The sequence below is a fragment of the Anomaloglossus baeobatrachus genome, chromosome 11 (genome assembly GCF_048569485.1).
Source record: "Anomaloglossus baeobatrachus isolate aAnoBae1 chromosome 11, aAnoBae1.hap1, whole genome shotgun sequence".
NCBI lineage: Eukaryota > Metazoa > Chordata > Amphibia > Anura > Aromobatidae > Anomaloglossus > Anomaloglossus baeobatrachus.
In genome coordinates this window covers 165,917,915-165,939,895 of record NC_134363.1, presented here as the reverse complement: position 1 = coordinate 165,939,895, position 21,981 = coordinate 165,917,915, and the positions used below count along the sequence as shown (strand labels likewise).

Genomic DNA, 21,981 nt, shown 5'->3' with positions numbered 1-21,981 from the left:
TATGAGATAAATATTTAGAAAGCCATATATCATTTCTTTTACCCTTCACAAATACTTGCTGCTTTGTATGGACATATCACAAAATAAATACTTTTTTCATGACACTCCATAAGGATTATTACAATATGCGAATCCCATCACTTATCTAAACAAAACTAACAGTTAAAAACATCTAATAAAAAATGAAATACACCTGATATAAAGAGAAAAAAATGGTGAAATAAAAAGGAAGCCAAGGCCGTGTTGGAGTAATAACCGGAATAATAACTTTTCAATAATAGCCACAAGTCATCTTTCATAAAGTAATTGTGATCGACACTGTGACCTCTCAGTGGAATCGTATGCATTAAAATCTATTGACAAATTGATTCTACTAGTGACAAATAAATTACCTACAGATTGAAAAGCTTCGGCGAAACCCAAGTCTACTAAAATATAAATTAAAGTGCAAGGACTGAATACGTAATAAGGAATTTTTGAGCTTATATTTTTGGTGATAGAAGTCTATAAAACTAAAAAGGAAAAATAATACGAAGCGATTATCAAATAATTTCCAGGTTATTAAAGCAATGCTCACTCTTGTTAAAAGGTCAGGGACTTATAACTATTCAGTAGGTAATCCATGATTGTTTATTAGGTTGGAGATATTGAATGGATCTTAAATGATTATTCTCATCATTATAATCCTTTGATTAGAAATTAATAGGGATGATCGAATACTTCGATTATCCGGCTTCGCGAATAATTTCCGAATACCTTCCGGCTATTCGACTATATGCGAATATTTGATGCGCAATGTAAGTCTATGGGAAACTCGAATAACAACTATTCGGAACTATTCGGGCTTCTTATAGACGTACATTGCGCATAGAATAGTCGAATAGTGGCGAGGCATTCGGAAAGTATTCGCGAAGCCGGATAATCAAAGTATTCGATCATCCCTAGAAATTAACCCATGGCTTTGTTGAATCAAAAGTTGCCTATTCTCAAGCCAATTCCAACAGACCAATCTCCCTGTCTACTGCCAACCTCTGCAATCCAGCACCAGTGGATCCTATTTAGCACCTCTGCCAATGCTTTTTGAGCGCCGCTGGCCTGGAGCTTTCAATTGAAGGAGTAAATCGGTAACTATTGGAAAGGGAGAATTGAAAGTTAGCAATTGAGCAGATGTGAATGTCTTCAACGCTACCATTGATCTCAATAGAAAGCCTTGGCAAAAAGCTTATGCTGCTCTCCAGCCAGGAAATTTAAAGGGAACCTGTCACCAGATTTGGTGACTATAAGCTGCGGCTACCACCAGTAGGCTGTTATATACAGCATTCTAACATGCTGTATATAAGAGCCCAGGCCATTCATTCCATTCTCCAGGTGCGGCGCCTCCTCTTTCGGCCATCTATGTTCTGAAGCCTGGGTGCATGACGTGTCTTACATCACTAAAATACTTTGATCTGCCCTGAGCAGTGCAGATCAAAGTGCACCTATGCAGGTTCTCAATGCCAGCTAGTGTTGATGATGTAGGACGCGTCGTGCACCCACGCCTCAGAAGAAGGAGGACAAAGATGGCCGAAAGAGGAGGCGCCGCCACCGGAGAACGGAGATACACATCCGACCAGTCTGCACCGCACCGACCATTTAGGTGAGTATTATAAAGGGATTTTTACATTCTACACAGTGGCCTGGGCTCTTATATACAGCATTCTAACATGCTGTATATAAGAGCCCACTGGTGGTGGACGCAACTTATAGTCACCAAATTTGGTGACAAGTTCTCTTTAAGAAATGAAAAAATAAAAAAAAAAGTTCAAATCACCCCCCTTTGGCCCCATTAAAATAAAGATAATAAAAAGAAAAAAAAAAAAGCATATATGTGGTTTTGCCGAGCTCAGAAAAGTCTAATCCATAAAAATATAAATAAGAAAACAAATGGCTTTATTGAATGAAAAATGAAAACATTTTGAGGGTTTCGAAACGGCAATACAACCCCTCCCCCCCCCCCAAGTTTTTGATTTATTTTTTGCGAACGTCTTACTTTTTCTGTTACCATTAAAATAATAAAAAAAGGACATATTTAGTATCGCCATAATCATATTGATGAGGAGAATCATTTTGTGAGGTCATTTTTACCACCGAATGTGTACCGTAATAGTAATTCTCCCAAAAATATTAGAGTTCAGTTTTTTTTCAGATTTGGAAATAATTTTTCCTGTTTTTCAGTGCACTAAGTGGTAAAATGAATGGTGTCATTCAAAAGTACAACTCGTCCTGCAAAAGCACAAACCCTTGTATGTTTATGTGGACAGAAATATATAAACGTTATGGCTCTGGAAAGAAAGTAGGAGAAAAACATAAAAAGCAAAAATCAAAATTGGCTGCATCATGAAGGGGTTAATATTCTATTTACATTTGCAGATGATGCTTGGCTTGCTTGTAATTAGAGTATCCAATTCCTTCACCTTTTTCAATATTCCAAGAGTTGAGGTTACATAGAAGTGTACAAAGAGGAAAAACCAAGGAGCTTAATTCTGGAGAGACATAAAGATAGTGCTCCTGTTCTTCTGGGTGTTATTCCAAATCCCAGAGCTGGATTCACAGCCACTCTGCTCAGTTCTACTGTTCTACACTTCTACTGTATATTGTTCTGCATGCTTTGCTTCTGATGGTTGTTCTACAGAGAGATAAGGCCCCGTTACACGCAACGACGTATCTAACGGATTCCGTGACGTACATCCGGCATCGTTAGCGACGTCGTTGCGTGTTACAGCAAGGAACGACCATTAACGATGGAAAATACTCACCTAATCGTCCATCGTTGACACGTCGTTCCTTTTCAAAAAATCGTTGATTGTTGAGCATGCAGGTTGTTCCTCGTTACCGAGGCAGCACACATCGCTCTGTGTGACACCTCGGGAGCGATGAAGTACAGCTTACCTGCGGCCGCCGGCAATGAGTAGGAAAGGAGGTGGGCGGGATGTTACGTTTCGCTTATCTCCACCCCTCCACTTCTATTGGGTGGCCGCTTAGTGACGCCGCTGTGACGCCGAACGAACCGCCCCCTTAGAAAGGAGGCGGTTCGCAGGACATAGTGACGTCGCTAGGCAGGTAAGTACAAGTGACGGCTCCTAACGGTTTTGTGCGCCATGGGCAGCGATTTGCCCGTGATGCACAAACGACGCGGGCGGGTGCTTTCATCAGCGATATCGCTGCGTGTAACACCCCCTATAGGGGAGCAGGATCTCCTCTTTCCTATATGAGACCTGTATGGAGAACATAACAGAAGCTAATGATAATGATCTATAAGTGAAATTGATGGTCACAAATCATGCCTACATATTAGTACACTGCAAAAACATATTGGATACACATCATATAATGATCAGATATTGCCCATCCATCCTGAAACGTCACGTGAAATGGAAGCTATATTTAGGATAATTAAAGGTTATTTCATTAAGGGACTGGCAAAAACTAAAATCTTTGTCTTGAGTAAAGATGAGCTGACCCGTTGAAGTTCAGGTTCACCAGAATTGGCCAGACTTTAGTTAACAGTTTGGTTTAGGACCCAGACTTGACCCAAACTTGATCCTGGACCCCAAACCCTATGAAAGTAAAGGGAAACCTGAACTTCTGTGTTTTAAAATGTTAATAGTAAGGGCTGCAACATCAACCCCAAAAGTATTACTCCGATTGAGACTACACCAAGGAAATCGGGATGAGTCGGGCAAAGTGCCAGAATTGGTGCTTCTAATGGATGCACCACTTCGGGGGCAGCTGCGGGCTGCTATTTTCAGACTGGGAAGGTCCAAATAATCATGAAAAAAACAAAAAAAAAACAGCAACTCATCCATAATATATAAAACAAGTCTATATTTCATACTATTAAAAAAACAACGGTTAGTCAGATGTGTAAAGATATACAGTACATCTAACATGTTACAAGCCTATCAGGGCTCTGAATCATAGACTTGTTTTATATAGTTTGGATGAGTTACTGAATCACCTTTTTTTTCTGGATCTTGCTGTGCTGCACCCTTCGACAAGGAGCTCTTTCCATGCACCATCCTGACCTTGGAGTCAACATCTATTGGGTGAATAGAAAATCCCCTTTTTTTTCTCTCTTTGCCAAATAACCATGAGCTTTCCCACCATGAGGATAACAGCCCCCAGTTATTTGCTTTACCTTGGCTAGTTATCAAAAATAAGTTGGAGCTCACACCATTTTTCTAAACTACTAATTTACAGTAAATAATTAGAAAAATGATGTGGGATCCTTTCTGATTTTGATAACTAGCCAAGGTAAAGCAGATAGCTGGGAGCTGCAGCCTCCAGCTGTCTCCTTTACCTACGCTGGTCATTAAAAATCGTCGGCATGCCATGCTGTTTTTTTTTTTCCCTTTATTGTTCACACCAGTGTACAGGCAACGTCTGCATGCAATACAGCTAGTTGATTGGCAACATTGCAGCCTTTCAACAAATTTTATGAACATACAAACGATATGCTCGGAACTCCAAACTTGGACAAGGACTTTGTTTAAGAGTCCATGTTTGAGGCCGAGCTCTGGACACCTGGTTTGCAGTTTGCTCATCCAAAATCTTGAGTCTTAACGATGTTGAAAATCTGAAAAACATGTTAGAAAACCACAGCTATGTTTTACAAAGGATCTTAAGAGTTGACATTTTCAAAAACATCAATATTTAATTTTTACATTTTCAACAAGCATAACATAGCTCTTTCTACTATTGGTTTTCATGTTGATATAGTGTAACTAATTTCATTCCTGCATGTTCAAAATTAGTTTTACAATCTTGGAAATGTCTCATTTCATGTAATTTCTTTGGTACAATTGCCTCATCCCATTTATTTTTTTTTTTTCCGACTTTCTACTTTAACATTTTTAAGTCAACGGTGAATAATTCTTCCTCAGGGATATGTTTGGAGACTTAATCACAATTTTCACATTTTACTCCAAGAATTTTAAATAAGTGATCAGAAATATCTGTACAACGTTGCACTCGTGGAATACTAAGTAACAAGTAGAATTGAGTGGATCTTGGAAAAATTTGTTTTCACAGAGGCAAAACTGCTCAACTTGCAGCTGATTTGAGTAAACTTTAATTAATAGAACTTGGAATAATTAGTTCCACAATTGGATGTATTAAGAAAAATATTCCTGTGCTAAGATTATATTACAAATGTGCCCCTGCTGTGTACTGTTATTTGATGCACCCTACTATGCAGAGCTGCTCCAGCTCATGGCTGGCATATACTACAGCTCTCTGCCGGGGGAGGAAACACAAGTCACTTATGAAAAGTGAGCATACAGATAAAAAGCAGGGGCTCATAGCTGTTTGTTTGTGTGAGGTAAGACATTTACCTACCTGTTTTATCACAGGAGCAAATATTTTTGCTGTGTTACCAATCCTGTGAGCTCATTATAAATTAGGTAATTTACAGGAAGCATAAGTCACTCATGATAAGTGAACATACAGATGAAAAAGCAGGGGCTCGCTGACAGCTGTTTTGGTAAAATAGGACATTTCCATGCCTGTTTTATCACAGGAGTAAATATTTTTGCTGTGTTACCAATCCTGTGAGCTCATTATAAATTAAGTAATTTACAGGAAGCATATGTCACTCATGATAAGTGAACATACAGATAAAAAAGCAGGGACTCACTGACAGCTGTTTTGGTAAAATAGGACATTTCCATGCCTGTTTTATCACAGGAGTAAATATTTTTGCTGTGTTACCAATCCTGTGAGCTCATTATAAATTAAGTAATTTACAGGAAGCATAAGTCACTCATGATAAGTGAACATACAGATGAAAAAGCAGGGACTCACTGACAGCTGCTTTGGTAAAATAGGACATTTCCATGCCTGTTTTATCACAGGAGTAAATATTTTTGCTGTGTCACCAATCCTGTGAGCTCATTATAAATTAAGTAATTGACAGGAATCGTAAGTCACTCATGATAAGTGAGCATACAGATGAAAAATCAGGGACTCGCTGACAGCTGTTTGTGGGAAATTCGACATTTCCCTGCCTGTTTTATCACAGGAGTAAATATTTTTGCTGTTTAACCAATCCTGTGAACTCATTATAAATTAAGTAATTGACAGGAAGCATAAGTCATGTAAGATAAGTGAACATACAGATGAAAAAGCAGGGGCATACAGTTTGTTTGTGGAAGATAAGAAATTTCCCTGCCTGTTTTAACACAGGAGCAAATATTGTTGCTATGTCACTAGTCCCGTGAGCTCATTATAAATCAAGTAATTGAACTTATGATAAGTGAAAATACAAATGAAAAAGCAGGGGCTCATAGCTGTTTGTATGAGGTAAGACATTTCCCTGCCTGTTTTATCATGGGAGTAATATTTCTATAAATAGAACTTGAAGTTCAGCGACCACTGTTGATACTACACAACTGATTTGATTTATGATGAGATTAGAGGGCTAGAGATGCAGCAGAAACACTCCCTCCTGTGATAAAACGGGCAGGGGAATTATTGATGGAAGATAAGAGTGAAACCTGAAGGGAAGAAGACAAGAGCCAGAGGGAAGGAGCTAGTGGAGAACCCAGCGGAAAGCTATTATGATGTGACAATATAGCAACAAGATGAGTATTATATCTTTTTTTGCTTCTCAAACTTTTTCCAGTTCTAAAAACAAATTGAACACATTGGCAGCTGACCGGCTGCAATTTTGTTGAATTCAGGTAAATTGAATTGCAAAAAACAGATTTTGACAAATCAGATATTTTTTGTGAAATTTAATTTACTTGTAATCAATTTGTCATCTCCAATAATTCCTACAGATAATGAATCACTGATATGATTGCCAGTGGTCATTGTCTTATAAGCAGTGTTCGGTTGTGGTTTGTTGCCCGACGGCTTGTTGTTACACATTGGTCGATACACTGCTCGTCCAATTACAAGTCGTCACATGTCACTTTTTTTTGTTTTAGGTGGAAAAATCCTTTTTTTTTTTTACCTTTAATGCTTATTATTCCAACTGTGGTCAGTGTATATAATTCAAAAAGACCATTGCACACTGGATTTGTGAATACATCATTATTAGCACAAACCTTACTTCTTTGTTACTCAACTCCCCCTCCATGGTGTTCCCACTTCTGCTTGTCATGAATTTTGTCATATGATCCATAGTCCTGTCTTCTTTTACTCAATTCACACAAATGGGGAAACTCTCAGGTTTATACAGTGGGTACAGAAAGTATTCAAACCCCTTTAAATTTGTCACTCTTTGTTTCATTGCGGCCATTTGGTAGATTCAAAAAAGTTCATTTTTTTTCTCATTAACGTACACTCTGCACCCCAACTTGTCAGGAAAAAAACGAGAAATGTAGGCGTTTTTGCAAATTCATTAAACAAGAAAAACTGAAATATCACATGGTCATAAGTATTCAGACCCTTTGCTCAGACACTCATATTTAAGTCACATGCAGTCCATTTCCTTGTGATCCTCCTTGAGATGGTTCTACTCCTTTATTGGAGTCCATCTGTGTTTAATTAAACTGATAGGACTTGATTTGGAAAGGCGCACACCTGTCTATATAAGACCTCACAGCTCACACTGCATGTCACACCAAATGAGAATCATGAGGTCAAAGGAACAACCCAAGAAGCTCAGAAACAGAATTGTGGCAAGGCACAGATCTGGCCAAGGTTACAATATAATTTTTGCAGTACTCAAGGTTCCTAAGAGCACAGTGGCCTCCATAATCCTTAAATGGAAGACGTTTGAGACCACCAGAACTCTTCCTAGACCTGGACGTCCAGCCAAACTGAGCAATCGTGGGAGAAGAGCCTTGGGATAAAGAAGAACCCCAAGATCACTGTGGCTGAGCTAAAGAGATGCAGTAGGGATATGGGATAAAGTTCCACAATGTCAACTATCACTACAGCCCTCCTCCAGTCAGGCCTTTATGGCAGAGTGGCCCAAAAGAAGCCTCTGTTCAGTGCAAGACATATGAAAGCCCACATACAGTTTGCAAAAAAACACATGAAGGACTCCCAGACTATGAAAAATAAGATTCTCTGGTCTGATGATACAAAGATAGAACTTATTGGTGATAATTCTAAGTGGTATGTGTGGAGAAAACCAGGCACTGCTCATCACCTTCTCAATACAATCCCCACAGTGAAATATGGGGGTGGCAGCATCATGCTATGGGGGGCAGGGGGGTTCAGCTGCAGGGACAGGACGACTGGTTTCAATTGAAAGAAAGATGAATGCAGCCAAGTACAGAGATATCCTGAAAGAAAACCTCTTCCAGAGTGCTCTGGACCTCAGACTTGGTTGAAAGTTCATCTTCCAACAAGACAATGACCCTAAGCACACAGCTAAAATAACAAAGGAATGGCTTCAGGACAACTGTGACCAATCTTGACTGGCCCAGCCAGAGCCCTGACCTAGACCCAATTGAGAATCTCTGGGAAGACCTGAAAATGGCGTTCTCCAACGTTCACAATCCAACCTGACGGAACTGGAGAGGATCTGCAAGGAAGAATGGCAGAGGATCCCCAAATCCAGGTGTGACAAACTTGTTGTGTCAGTCCCAAGAAGACTCATGGCTGTAGTAGCTCAAAAGGAGGGTGCTTCTACTCAATACTGAGCAAAGGGGCTGAATACTTATGACCATGTGATATTTCAGTTTTTCTTGTTTAATAAATTTGCAAAAATTTCTACATTTCTGTTTTTTTTCCTGAAAAGATAGGGGATGGGGTGCAGAGTGTACATTAATGAGGAAAAAAATGAACTTTTTTTGAATTTACCAAATGGCTGCAATGAAACAAAAAATGAAAAATGTAAAGAGGTGTGAATACTTTCTGTACCCACTGTAAATTGCTTCCAAAGTAATAAGTCAATCAAAATTACTCTAGGAAAAGACGTTGGTGAATATTGTTCCTCCGATTGTCTATGTAGCACTGGCTGCTGTTACGGTTGCTGTGGCACTGGAGACTATGTTCTGATTTCTTGCTACTGCACATGTGCAAGCGCTGGAGACTAAGTCCTATCTTGGAGCCATTGCACATGTGCGGGTGACATCATCGCTGACACGAGGTCACATGTCTCTGACACCTTCTAAGCTGATTGGCCGCTGGTCATGTGCTTGTGACATGTGGTCACATGTCTCTGACACCTTCTATGCCGATTGGTCGCTGGTCATGTGCTTGTGACGCTTTGCTCGGTGATAGGCCAGCGTGACGTCATTGCTTTCATTCTGGCAGCGGATTGGCTCTGGTGTCCTCCATCTTGGATGAGGCACAGAGTCTATATAAGACCCTGACGCACGCCGCCCGGTGCTCAGTCCTCTTGGTTCATGCATGAGGGTAGACGCTCTATGCACGTTCCTCTAGGCATCTCTCTGTCTATGCTAGGTGAGTGCTACCGGCAGGGTAGCGTTCTTATACCTTACAGCATCGGCTGGAGTCCGTATCCTTACCTTTTAGTGGAGCGGACATAGGCAGGTGCCTGAGGCACATGGTCCGGCTGGGCCTTGTGATTCTACTCGTAGGTGGACGTTGCCGCTAGGGTAACGTTCCTTATACTGCGTTTGGCAGTTGTTCGTATCCTCGCACACTAGGGGAGTGAACAGAGGTAGGAGCTTTGTGCGGCTTATGCTGCTGTCTGTCTCTTTTGCACCACTAGAAGAGCGGACCTAGGCAGGTGCCATATCTAGTGGTTCGTGTCCTCGCACACTAGTGGAGCGAACGCAGGTAGGAGCTTTGTGCGGCTTACACTGCTGTCCGTCTCCTGGCACCACTAGAGGAACGGACCTAGGTAGGTGCCATTTCCCACTCACTGCTTTTGTCTCTGTGACCATTAACAGAGACCATTCCACACACCCTCCAAGTAAGGGAGGAATTGCTTTACTTCCTAATTATATTCCTCTGTGAGTTTAACAGAGGTATTGCACTCTGCACTTGTGCTATTACTATTTACATTGACACACTTATATACCCCTTATCCTCTGCCATAGTCTGCAGCAGAGTCTTTGCACGGTGGACCCTGACTGTCTGATATTCCTTTGGGTTTTATTATCAGACAGCCCCCCGTAACAGCTGCCTTATGGCCACAACTAATCATACTTCAGATCAATATCGCAATTTCTTTCATCGAAAAAGTAAATTTTTAAATTTTTATTGTGTTACACTGAACATTCTTTAACATTTAATAGTATGAAAAGTCATAAAGCATCATAATAAAAAAAATAAGCATTGTATATCTATGTTTAGCTTTCTAGAGTCTATACCTTGTGTTTTTCATAGTCTCGTCCTACTAAAAGTCCTTACTTATTTTACTCTGAAGCATATTATTTTTTTATTTTGCATATATATATAATATATATATGTATCCAAAAGTTTGGACACACCTTCTCATCTCTAGAACAACTATTAAAAGGAGACTTTGGCAGGCCTTCATGGTAAAATAGCTGCTAGGAAACCACTGCTGAGGACAGGCAACAAGCAGAAGAGACTTGTTTGGGCTAAAGAACACAAGGAATGGACATTGGACCAGTGGAAATCTGTGTTTTGGTCTGATGAGTCCAAATTTGAGATCTTTGGATCCAGCCACCGTGTCTTTGTAGAAAAGGTGAACGGATGGACTCTACATGGCTGGTTCCCACCGTGAAGCATGGAGGAGGAGGTGTGCTGGTGTGGGGGGGCTTTGCTGGTGACACTGTTGGGCATTTATTCAAAACTGAAGGCATACAGAACCAGCATGGCTACCACAGCATCTTGCAGCGGCGTGCTATTCCATATGGTTTGCGTTTAGTTGGACCATCATTTATTTTGCAACAGGACAATGACGCCAAACACACCTCCAGGCTGTGTAAGGGCTATTTGACTAAGAAGGAGAGTGATGGGGTGCTACGCCAGATGACCTGACCTCCACAGTCACCAGACCTGAACCCAATCGAGATGGTTGGGTTGAGCTGGACCGCAGAGTGAAGGCAAAAGAGCCAACAAGTGCTAAGCATCTCTGGGAACTCCTTCAAGACTGTTGGAAAACCATTTCCGGTGACTACCTCTTGAAGCTCATCAAGAGAATGCCAAGAGTGTGCAAAGCAGTAATCAAAGCAAAAGATGACTACTTTGAAGAACCTAGAATATAAGACATATTTTCAGTTGTCTCACACTATTTTAAGTATTTCATTCCACATGTTTTATTTCATAGTTTTGATGCCTTCAATGTGAATCTACAATTTTTATAGTCATGACAATAAAGAAAACTCTTTGAATGAGAAGGTGTGTCCACCTGTACTGTATATATATATATATATATATATATATATATAATGTGCTAGTTGGAAAGGAAAAAAATATAAATATATAAAATAAATAATACTAATAATTATACTTAGGTATTGCAGAATAGAAGAGCGCTGAAGTGAATACATATTATTAGTAATTTACATTAAAATTGCAGGGTTGATATTTCTATCCAAATCACTTTCAGATGAAAAACACATCAATAAAGTGGGTCACATTCTGTGAACTGAGGTTTTCTTGCCGAGAGCCAAGCGATGTGCCTAGATCTGTATTCATCCCGGTCAGTTGCCTATCATTCATGAACCTCATTATGGGAATTTGTCACACCCCTGGAATTGCCGCACATTAATAATGTAGGGTTAGATTAGCTGTCTATAGACACGGAACCTGACAACATGAGATTATTGCCATAATATATTTATGGTACTCGCCAGCGTTGCTAAATAACAGCCTCCTATCGATTTCTTAAACTTCCCAAGAAAAAAAAATGGAAATAACATATTTTATTTTTTACCATTCTGGTAAATAAATTGTAACTAATTATTGTCAGAAAGAATTTGAAGTTTTGCACAGATTACAATACAGTATTTGACCCTATGATAGAGAGTGGTCACATTGTTTACCATTATGGTTATCTATCTATCTATCTATCTATCCCTCTATCTATCTATCTATCTATCTATATCTATCTATCTATCTATCCCTCTATCTATCCCTCTATCTATCTATCTATCTCTCTATCTATATATCTATCTATCTATCTATCCCTCTATCTATCTATCTATCTATCTATCTATTTATTTATCTATCTATCCCTCTATCTATCTATCTATATCTATCTATCTATCCCTCTATTTATCCCTCTATCTATCTATCTATCTCTCTATCTATATATCTATCTATCTATTTATTTATCTATCTATCCCTCTATCTATCTATCTATCTATCCCTCTATCTATCTATCTATCCCTCTATCTATCTCTATCTATCTATCTATCTATCTATCTATCTATCCCTCTCTCTATCTATATATCTATCTATTTATTTATCTATCTATCCCTCTATCTATCTATCTATCTATCCCTCTATCTATCTATCCCTCTATCTATCTATCTATCTATCCATCTATCTATCTATCCCTCTATCTATCTATCTATCTATCTATCCTCTATCTATCTATCTATCTATCTATCCCTCTATCTATCTATCCCTCTATCTATCTATCTATCTATCTATCTATCTATCTATCCCTCTATCTAGCTATCTATCTATCTACCCCTCTATCTATCTATCTACCCCTCTATCTATCTATCTATCTATCTATCTATCTATCTATCTATCTATCTATCCCTCTATCTATCTATCTACCCCTCTATCTATCTATCTATCTATCTATCTATCTATCTATCTATCTATCTATCCCTCTATCTATCTATCCCTCTATCTATCTATCTATCTATCTATCTATCTATCCCTCTATCTATCCCTCTATCTATCTATCTATCCCTCTATCCATCTATCTATCCATCTATCCATCTATCTATCCCTCTTTCTATCTATCTATCTATCCCTCTATCCCTCTATCTATCTATCCCTCTATCTATCTATCTATCTATCCCTCTATCTATCTATCCCTCTATCTATCTATCTATCTATCTATCTATCTATCTATCTATCTATCTATCTATCTATCCCTCTATCTATCTATCTATCTATCTATCTATCTATCTATCCCTCTATCTATCTATCTATCTATCTATCTATCTATCTATCTATCTATCTATCTATCTATCTATCTATCTATCTATCCCTCTATCTATCTATCTATCTATCTATCTATCCCTCTATCTATCTATCTATCTATCTATCTATCTATCTATCTATCTATCTATCTATCTATCTATCCCTCTATCTATCTATCCCTCTATCTATCTATCTATCTATCCCTCTATCTATCTATCCCTCTATCTATCTATCTATCTATCTATCTATCTATCTATCTATCTATCTATCTATCCATCCATCCATTACATTATTTTTTCTCATACAACCCCATTTCCCCAGTGTATAACATCTTGCCTCCTACCCCCCAGCATATAACCCCCAGCCCCTCTGCCATGTTATCTGCCATTGTTAACATCTGACAGAGAATCCGGTGGTGCAGATCTCACTGATATCAGCGCGTCCTGTAATACAAGCCGCCAGGGTAATAAGTCAATCCCTGATATTTCTTCCTCCTGAATCTTCCCCATCACCTGTGAGTGATATCATTGAGAAGTGGAAGGAACCGCAGCAACTCAGCCACAAAGTGGAGACCCCATAATGTTACAGAGCGGGGGCCGAGTGCTGAGGAGCAGGGGGAGGAAAAGTCTCCACCACTCTGCTGACTTGGTAAATGCATAGTTCCTGATTTCTATGAAGCAGTATGACTTGAAATGTGCATTCACAATATGGCAGCACAAATGAGGCATAACATATTAAATAGTGATGCTGAAATGATATGTCCACTTCTATACTTTCAGCGATTTATACCAAGAGAAAGAAAACTAGATTAATAACTTTTCCATTTTTATGTTAACAGTAGTGGTAAGTGAGCGCTACCATTCTTGGGTACTTGTTAAGAACAGTCGGCGGTTGGATGGGCGTAATTCGATTACTTCAGTATAAGGGAAGTCAATGAGGAACCCAAGCATTTTTCCAGAAGATTTCCCTGAAAAATGCTCGAGTTCCCCATTGATTTCCATTATACTCTGGTGCTCGAGTAACGCCCGTCCGAGCCTCCAACTGCTCTTAAAGAGTACTGAGCACCCGAGCATGGTAGTGCCCGCTCATCACTAGTTACGAGTACTGAGCACCTGAGCATGGTAGTGCCCACTGTTGTGAATGTCAGTTATGCTTTGGCTGCTGTGAGGCTCCCTCTTGTGGCCAGGAATGGTTTGGACAGAGACCAGGTGTGTTGAGCAATGGGCGTTTCCATTGCTAACTCTCTGCCTATTTAAACCCTGGTCTGCTAGCAGGCTATGCCGGATGTCAGTTGTTCTTTGTTCACCAGCCCGCTTCATCCTGCTCCAGACCACATCTACCTCAGATAAGTGCTTTGCTCTTTATTTGTTGCTTGGTTCTTTTTGCTCTTATCTGAGTATGTCATTTGCTGTGGTTGTTTTCAGTTTATTTGCATGCAGGGATCTTCCCTCTCAGTTGCTTAGCTGGAAAGCTCCCTGCAGCTATGTTTGGAGTATTGCTCCAATAAGTCCATGTGTTTGTTGCTTCTTGAAATTGTAATGATTCCTGCTTTCTGTTCGTTGGTATGACAGGAGTGCCTGGTATAGGATGGAGTTCAGATCTAGTGATCTGAGGGCTTTTTTGTACTATCAGGTTTTTGGACTTTTGCAGGATTTTTCTCTGGCCACCATCAGTCCCTTTCCTATCCTATCCTATTTAGTCAGTAGGGCCTCACCTTTTGCTAATCCTACCATCTACCTGTGTATTGTGTTTTTCCTATATCACCGCAGTCTTTGAATGTGGGGGGCTTGCTATTCTTTATCTATTTTCTGAGGCAGAGAGTTATTCATCTTTCCTTCCTTTAGGATAGTTAGTTCTCCGGCTGGGTTCGCGGTGCACAGGATGTTAGTTCACCCCTCGGCTACTTCTAGTGTGGATGGTTAGTAAGGGGATGGCGGCCAGATTAGTTGCCAATGCTCTTGTCACCTTTTACCAATGATTTATGGTGGTCTTCCATGGTTCCGGATCATAACAGCCCACTCATCACTAGTTACGAGTACAGAGCACCCGAGCATGGTAGTGCTCGCTCATCACTAATTATAAGTACAGAGCACCCGAGCATGGTAGTGCCCGCTCATCACTAGTTACGAGTACTGAGAACCCGAGCATGGTAGAGCCCGCTCATCACTAGTTACGAGTACTGAGCACCCGAGCATGGCAGTGCTCGCTCACCACTAGTTACGAGTACTGAGCACCCGAGCATGGTAGTGCTTGCTCATCACTAGTTACGAGTACTGAGCACCCGAGCATGGTAGTGCCCGCTCATCACTAGATACGAGTACTGAGTACTCGAGCATGGTAGTGCCCGCTCATCACTAGTTACGAGTACTGAGCACCCGAGCATGGCAGTGCTCGCTCATCACTAGTTACGAGTACTGAGCACCCGAGTATGGTAGTGCTCGCTCATCACTAGTTACGAGCACAGAGCACCCGAGCATGGTAGTGCCCGCTCATCACTAGTTACGAGCACAGAGCACCCGAGCATGGTAGTGCCCGCTCATCACTAGTTACGAGCACAGAGCACCCGAGCATGGTAGTTCTCACTCATCACTACTTACGAGTACTGAGCACCCGAGCATGGTAGTGCCCGCTCATCACTAGTTACGAGTACTGAGCACCCAAGCATGGTAGTGCCCGCTCATCACTAGTCAGCAGGTGTATTTACCAGCACCAGTACATAATATTAATGTACTGGAAGATGCAGCAGGCCCTCATGATAGAGGCAGATTCAGATCATAGGGGATTGTGTTAAATCTATGAGTAATATGTTATGATATTACCCTTTTGAATAGGGTCAAACCTATTTAACAAAAACGACAACATAATCAGAATTACAATGTAAAGATTGACTTATAGAGAAGTCTTCTATTGAGCATCTACTATTGTATAACCAACACATTGAGTGCTCTTCTGTCTTTGCAGCACAACTATATAGTCCTTGAGTCACTTTTCAGCAGGTTATACATCTGTTATAGACACTGTACTTACTTTTCTTTGTTGTTGCTTATTTCATTGTTACACAGGAAGCAGAAAACCATCCAGAGGAAATGGAGATGGAGATGATGTCAAGCACATCACCCCCGGAGAAGTCAAAGCACAAGTCAGCCTCCCCGAACCACCAACAGCTGGCTGTACCGGCAGCATCCAACCAGTTCCATACGTCTGTCCCTTCTCCAGCAGATAGTCCGTGTAAAGCTGAAAAGAACGGTCACGCAAAAGACAGTGCTAAGCCAACAAAGGCTTTTGAAACTCAATCAATGCCTAATGGCAAAACAAGGACCTCTCTTAAAACTATGAGCAAAAGAAAGATTTCACAACAAAAGGAGAAGAAAGCAACACAGATGTTGGCCATCGTACTTGGTGAGTATGACGTATGCCTACAGTGTCAATGTTCAGGATGTACTGAAATTGGCATTAAACTAGGGTTTACCAAAATAATATCACTCGATTCTGGAGCCACGCAATATGTCTGGCTTCTTAGCTTCTGCCCATCAAGTAGGCTTTACTTATGATTAAAATGTCCCTTAAGGGGGCTTTACATGCAACGACATCACTAACGAGATGTCGTTGGGGTCATGGAATTTGTGGCGCACATCCGGCCTCGTTAGCAACGTCGTTGCATGTGAAACGTACGAACGACCGCTAGAGATCAAAATTACTTACCTAATCGTTGATCGTTGACACATCGTTCTAATCCCAAATGTCGTTGCTGTTGCAGGACGCAGGTTGTTTGTCGTTCCTGAGGCAGCACTCATCACTGTGTGTGACACCCCAGGAACGAGGAACAATATCGTACCTGCGTCCTCCGGCAACGAGGTGGGCGTCACTTTCTTTTGGCTGCTCTCCGCCCTTCCGCTTCTATTGGACGGCTGCCGTGTGATGTCGCTGTGACGCCGCACGGACCGCCCCCTTAGAAAGGAGGTGGTTCGCCGGCCACAGTGACATCGCTAGGCAGGTAAGTATGTGTGACGGGTCCTAGCGATGTTGTGCGCCACGGGCAGTGATTACGCACAAACGATGGGGGCGGGTGCTTTCACCAGCGACATCGATAGCAATGTCGCTGCGTGTAAAGCAGCCTTAAGAGTAGGATCACCTGTGCGTTTCCAAGAAAAAAATAATCTGATTATTTAGGATTTGATCAGAGTTTGATCTGAGTAGCATCAATTTTTCTCAGATGGGAGAGGAACAAAAAAAGGTTCTTGATCTTCTCCATTCTTTCAGTACGTGAAAATTGGACTACACTTGGATGTCATCCAAGTGTGGTCCAATATTTTTGACAGACTCATAGACTTGAAAAAATTGGGAATGTGCAAAGCCCCATAGAATCAATTAAGGATGAAACCGAGGCGGTTAATTCCAGTATACTTACACAGCCCCATAGAATAGCATAGGTACCAGTACTGTCCATAAAAACCATGGACAGAAGTCTGACAAGAAAATTGGTTGTGTGCATGAGCCCTTAATGTGTTCATCAGGCCTAAATTGAAAGTTTGACTATAAGTAGCAAATGTTTAGCAGTATGCCCTGCGCCCTCCTTAAAATCACTACTGTCACAATTGTATGGGATTCCACCACTCCAGCATTTTTTGTATTTGTTTCATGGCTGGTGTGTAGCTTTAACACTAGAAGTCCCAGAGAGGGGTCATTTGACATTTCTACCATTGGAACCCTATGGAGCTCGAAATTCCTGGGACTTCTAGTGTTAAATGTAAGGCCCATACTCTCTCTCGCGCGAGTCTCCCATCGCATCACCCAGCATGGCCACACACTCTCCTGACAAGACCGGGTTGGCTGCATGTATTTCTATGCAGCGTAGACAGCGGAGACACTTGTGTCGGGAGACTGTGCGGCCGTGCTGGGTGATGTGATGTGAGACTCCCCCAAGTCACTCAGAAGTGTGGCTCCGGCCTTACACTCACCCTCTGGCGTTTTTCACCTTTTTTCGGTGTCGCTCCGGTCCCACGGTGCAATCATGTAACTAGTAACTGTTGACTGATCGAAAGTCAGAAGTGTTGTCACAAGTGTTCAATACAAGTCTATGAGAACCATATTGCCTGAAAAAAATTAGATCGACATTGGAAAAAGATGAAGACGCTAGAGGATGAGTAAAAGACCGGGCAATGCTCCGTGACATCTGGGATCCAGTGACATCCTGTCAACTTCCAGCTGACCTAGCATCCCCACAGCTGGCTCCAGTCTTCCTGAGAGACTGGACTGTGGGCGGAGTTTCACTGCTCATCGCTCCTGCTTGCGGCGCTCTGTAGTGAAAGAGAGCACATGCGAGATGCTAGGCTATGAAGCTGGGATGTGACGATGGGTGAAACTCCACCCACTGCCCAGTCACTCAGGAAGACTGGGGCAATCTCGTTGATGTCAGGTCAACTGGAAGTTGACGTGACATCACCGGATCCCAGAGGTCATGGAGCCCGGGGGGTCACACGACGGGGAAGAGTGAGCCACGATAGTGCTGCTCAGAGACTGAAATGGTAACACAAGGTATTTAGAAAAAGCCTCCCCTATCAGTTTTACAGAGATTTGGTCACTACTGCAGAGTAGTGAACCACCTCTTTAAATGTGTTTTGTATAGTTTGACTAAATGAATACGTCCCAAGTTCCTAATTATATGATATGTTGTATTTACTCAGGAGTCTTCATTGTCTGTTGGTTTCCTTTCTTCATAACCCACATCCTAAATATGCATTGCAACTGCAAAATTCCGCCGGCTCTGTACAGTGCATTCACGTGGCTTGGATATGTCAACAGTGCGGTCAACCCTATTATATATACGACATTTAATGTGGAATTCAGAAAGGCCTTTATAAAAATACTTCACTGCTAGAAGATATGTCGGACATTTGACCATAGGCGACTATTATTGAAGTGGGGATGGTAAGGAAACCACGCTTCCTTCATTGATGGAACCGATTCCCCACTCACATGCTCTTGTGCTACAAACTACCTGTCTATGCTTTGCGAATTGGAGCCAGGAAAACGTTCTACTTCTGTAGACATGCATTGAGTTTTTCGAAAATGGATTGATAACGAACTGTATACTTGCCAAGGCAGCTGTGGGATGTGGAAAAATGAGCCTTAAGAGTACTAGACAATGCCTTCTCAACTGCGGTCAAGATATAGACGATGTGACGGATTCAGCCATTAATGACAATGAAGTCAAATTATCAGGACTCGTACAAATGTCATTGTAGTCTCACCAAAGACCAAAGTCATTTTGTCCAATCTGATCTTTGCAATAGAAGAAAGCTGCAGATACTTGGAATCAGGGAAATGGAGCTTTTTCCTTAATTAAGGACCACGCATGGGTTGGTAGGTTTATGGACAATTGGATACCGTGGCCACTTTCACCTTTTAGAGTAACAAAGTGATCAATGTAACAGGGAGATTAACATTGCGGAAAGAAAAACTGTAAATAAAGAACGATCTGAAAAAGAAGCCCAAAGCCAAAAAAATAAGAATATAAATATAAAATGTGTTTTGCATGGTGTGTGTAACATTAATAGTACATCATAATATCACACCATGACCCAACAAAAGAAATCAATGAATTCACATAGAAATTTTATGTGGTCCTTCTTATGGTCACGTCCATGCAATGCAAAAAAATAAATTTCATATGAATCTACATGGTAATAACAAAAAATTACAAGAAAATGTACAACATTGTGAGTATACAATATTAGTGCAAATAACATTACGCCTTTGGCTTGTGCTTGTTGCCAGTAAAACTGGTCGAAACGTCTTTATGTGCGCCAGCTGACAACTTAGTGCATCGTGAAACCGCATCACTTCATCCAGATAATTTGACAATTGCTTTTCTAATATTATGAATTTGGGATGTTTCGAAAAACAATGACATCGAGCATGGTGCTTTGATGAGATCATTTGCAATGGGTCAGTGTGTCTACATATGTTCACTAATATACAATTTGTGAATAGAGCCCTTTACAAAAAGAAGCAACATGTGTAATGAGGAAGAGGAGGATATATAGATTGTGGAAGCTGCTCTGTCCAGTGACATCAGAAGATGTAGGTGAGACGTATAGATTAAGGATGATCGAATACTTCGATTATTCGGCTTCGCGGATATTTTCCGAATACCTCGCCACTATTCGACTATTCACGAATATTCGACGCGCAATGTAAGTCTATGAGAAACCCAAATAACAACTATTCGGAACTATTCGGTTTTCCCATAGACTTACATTGCGCATTGAATATTTGTGAATAGTCGAATAGTGGCGTGGTATTCGGAAAATATTTGCGAAGCCGAATAATTGAAGTATTCGATCATCCCTAGTAGAGATGTAACAGCAGCCAACATGAAGCCGAGATCCAGTAGACCGCCAAGCCATGCCATGTGGGAAGTTGTCAACTGTTACATTTATGCGTTGCCTTTATTTGCTCAATGTAGAGTATCGTCACTGGAGAAGACTATTTCTGAGTTTAATGAAACATGTCTATGTCTATTTTTCCAAATGCAACAATGTAAAATCAATTTTTATGCCACAGTTTGTATGCTAATTACCAGTGAAGAGTTAAGGAGGCAAAGTAATGCTGTCTGGAGTCTAACCCTGCTAATTTTGCCTTTTACATTGCTATTTTGTGCATGCTCGAATAGTACAATATGTGCCATATGCAAAATATGGAGATATCTGGGGTTGTCCACCTCTAGAGATGAGTGAACCTCAGGCTTGAGGCTTGGGATTCGGGCTCGGAAAATGACGTGAAAATCACCGTGGTGAGTATCGCGCTGTGCTAGTGTCTGAGTGATGCGCAGCATGGTACGCGCTGCGGGAAGTGTGTGATCGGCTCAAATTTGACTTACATTCTGCATTCTAAATTGGATTATTCACGAACAAATTAATTTAAAAAAAAGCACCACCCACCTCCGGAAGTGTTTTGCTGTGGTCGTTGGGTGTTTTTTTTTTACATTTCTCCGTGAACAAAACATCTTAGAACACAGAATGTAAGTCAAATTTGAGCCGATCATATACTTCCCATAGCGCGCACAATGCAGGGAATCACTCATCAAGCACAGCGCTATACTCACCTTGGTGATTTTCATGTCATTTTCCGAGCTAAAACTCTGCGCATCGAGCCTGAGGTCCGATTATATCTATCCACCTCTGGAGACATTTTTTATTTTTTTTTTGCTTAAAGGGGTTGTCTGGGAAATTAAGAATGATGGTCTATTCTCAGGATAAGTCATCAATGTCTGATCAGTGGGAGTGCGACAGCTGGCACCCCGGCCAATCAGATGTCCCACCTCCGGAACTAATCAGAGCTCAGCTGCATACAAAAAAATAGTGTCCGTGGCTGGGTATTGCACATCTGTTCCTTATTGACTGGAAAAAGGGTCAGATATGCAGTACCCAGACGTGGCCACTATACAGTTCATAGAGCTATGGCGCACCATGCCTGAGTAGCTCTGGTGGCCAACAACAGCAGGAACGGTTGATTGGCAGAGGTGTCATGTGTCGCAACACTACCGATTCCCAGGATAACTCATCAATGTTAAAGTCCATGACAACCGCAGTAAGTGCATGTGTTTGGGGTAATAATTAGGGATGATCGAATACTTCAATTATTCGGCTTCGCAAATATTTTCCGAAACCTCGTCGCTATTCGACTATTCGCAAATATTCGATGCGCAATGTAAGTCTATGGGAAACCCGAATAACAACTATTTGGAACTATTCAGGCTTCCCATAGACTTACACTGTGCATCGAATATTCACATAGCGGCGAGGTATTCGAAAAAAATTCGCGAAGCCGAATAATCGATGTATTCGATCATCCCTAGTAATTATCATTTTTCCAATTCAGTTTCATTAAAAATTCTGCACTATTTGGCTTTTATGTCCTATTTTGGTTTGGGGAACA

The 21,981-nt window shown here is 41.1% G+C and overlaps 1 protein-coding gene across 2 annotated transcripts in view; it reads left to right on the top strand.

The window, feature by feature from the left end:
• The window catches only part of DRD2 (dopamine receptor D2), a 369,819-nt gene extending 349,588 nt beyond the window's left edge, over window positions 1-20,231 (top strand). Inside the window, exons 6-7 of one of the 2 annotated variants that reach the window (XM_075327796.1) lie at window positions 16,104-16,440; window positions 18,726-20,231. In XM_075327796.1, coding sequence (XP_075183911.1) covers window positions 16,104-16,440; window positions 18,726-18,919 — 531 coding nt within the window. In that variant the 3' untranslated portion in view covers window positions 18,920-20,231. The remainder of the gene's footprint in view (window positions 1-16,103; window positions 16,441-18,725) is intronic. The other variant, XM_075327795.1, reaches the window with a different exon arrangement.
• Window positions 20,232-21,981: the final 1,750 nt, after the last annotated feature.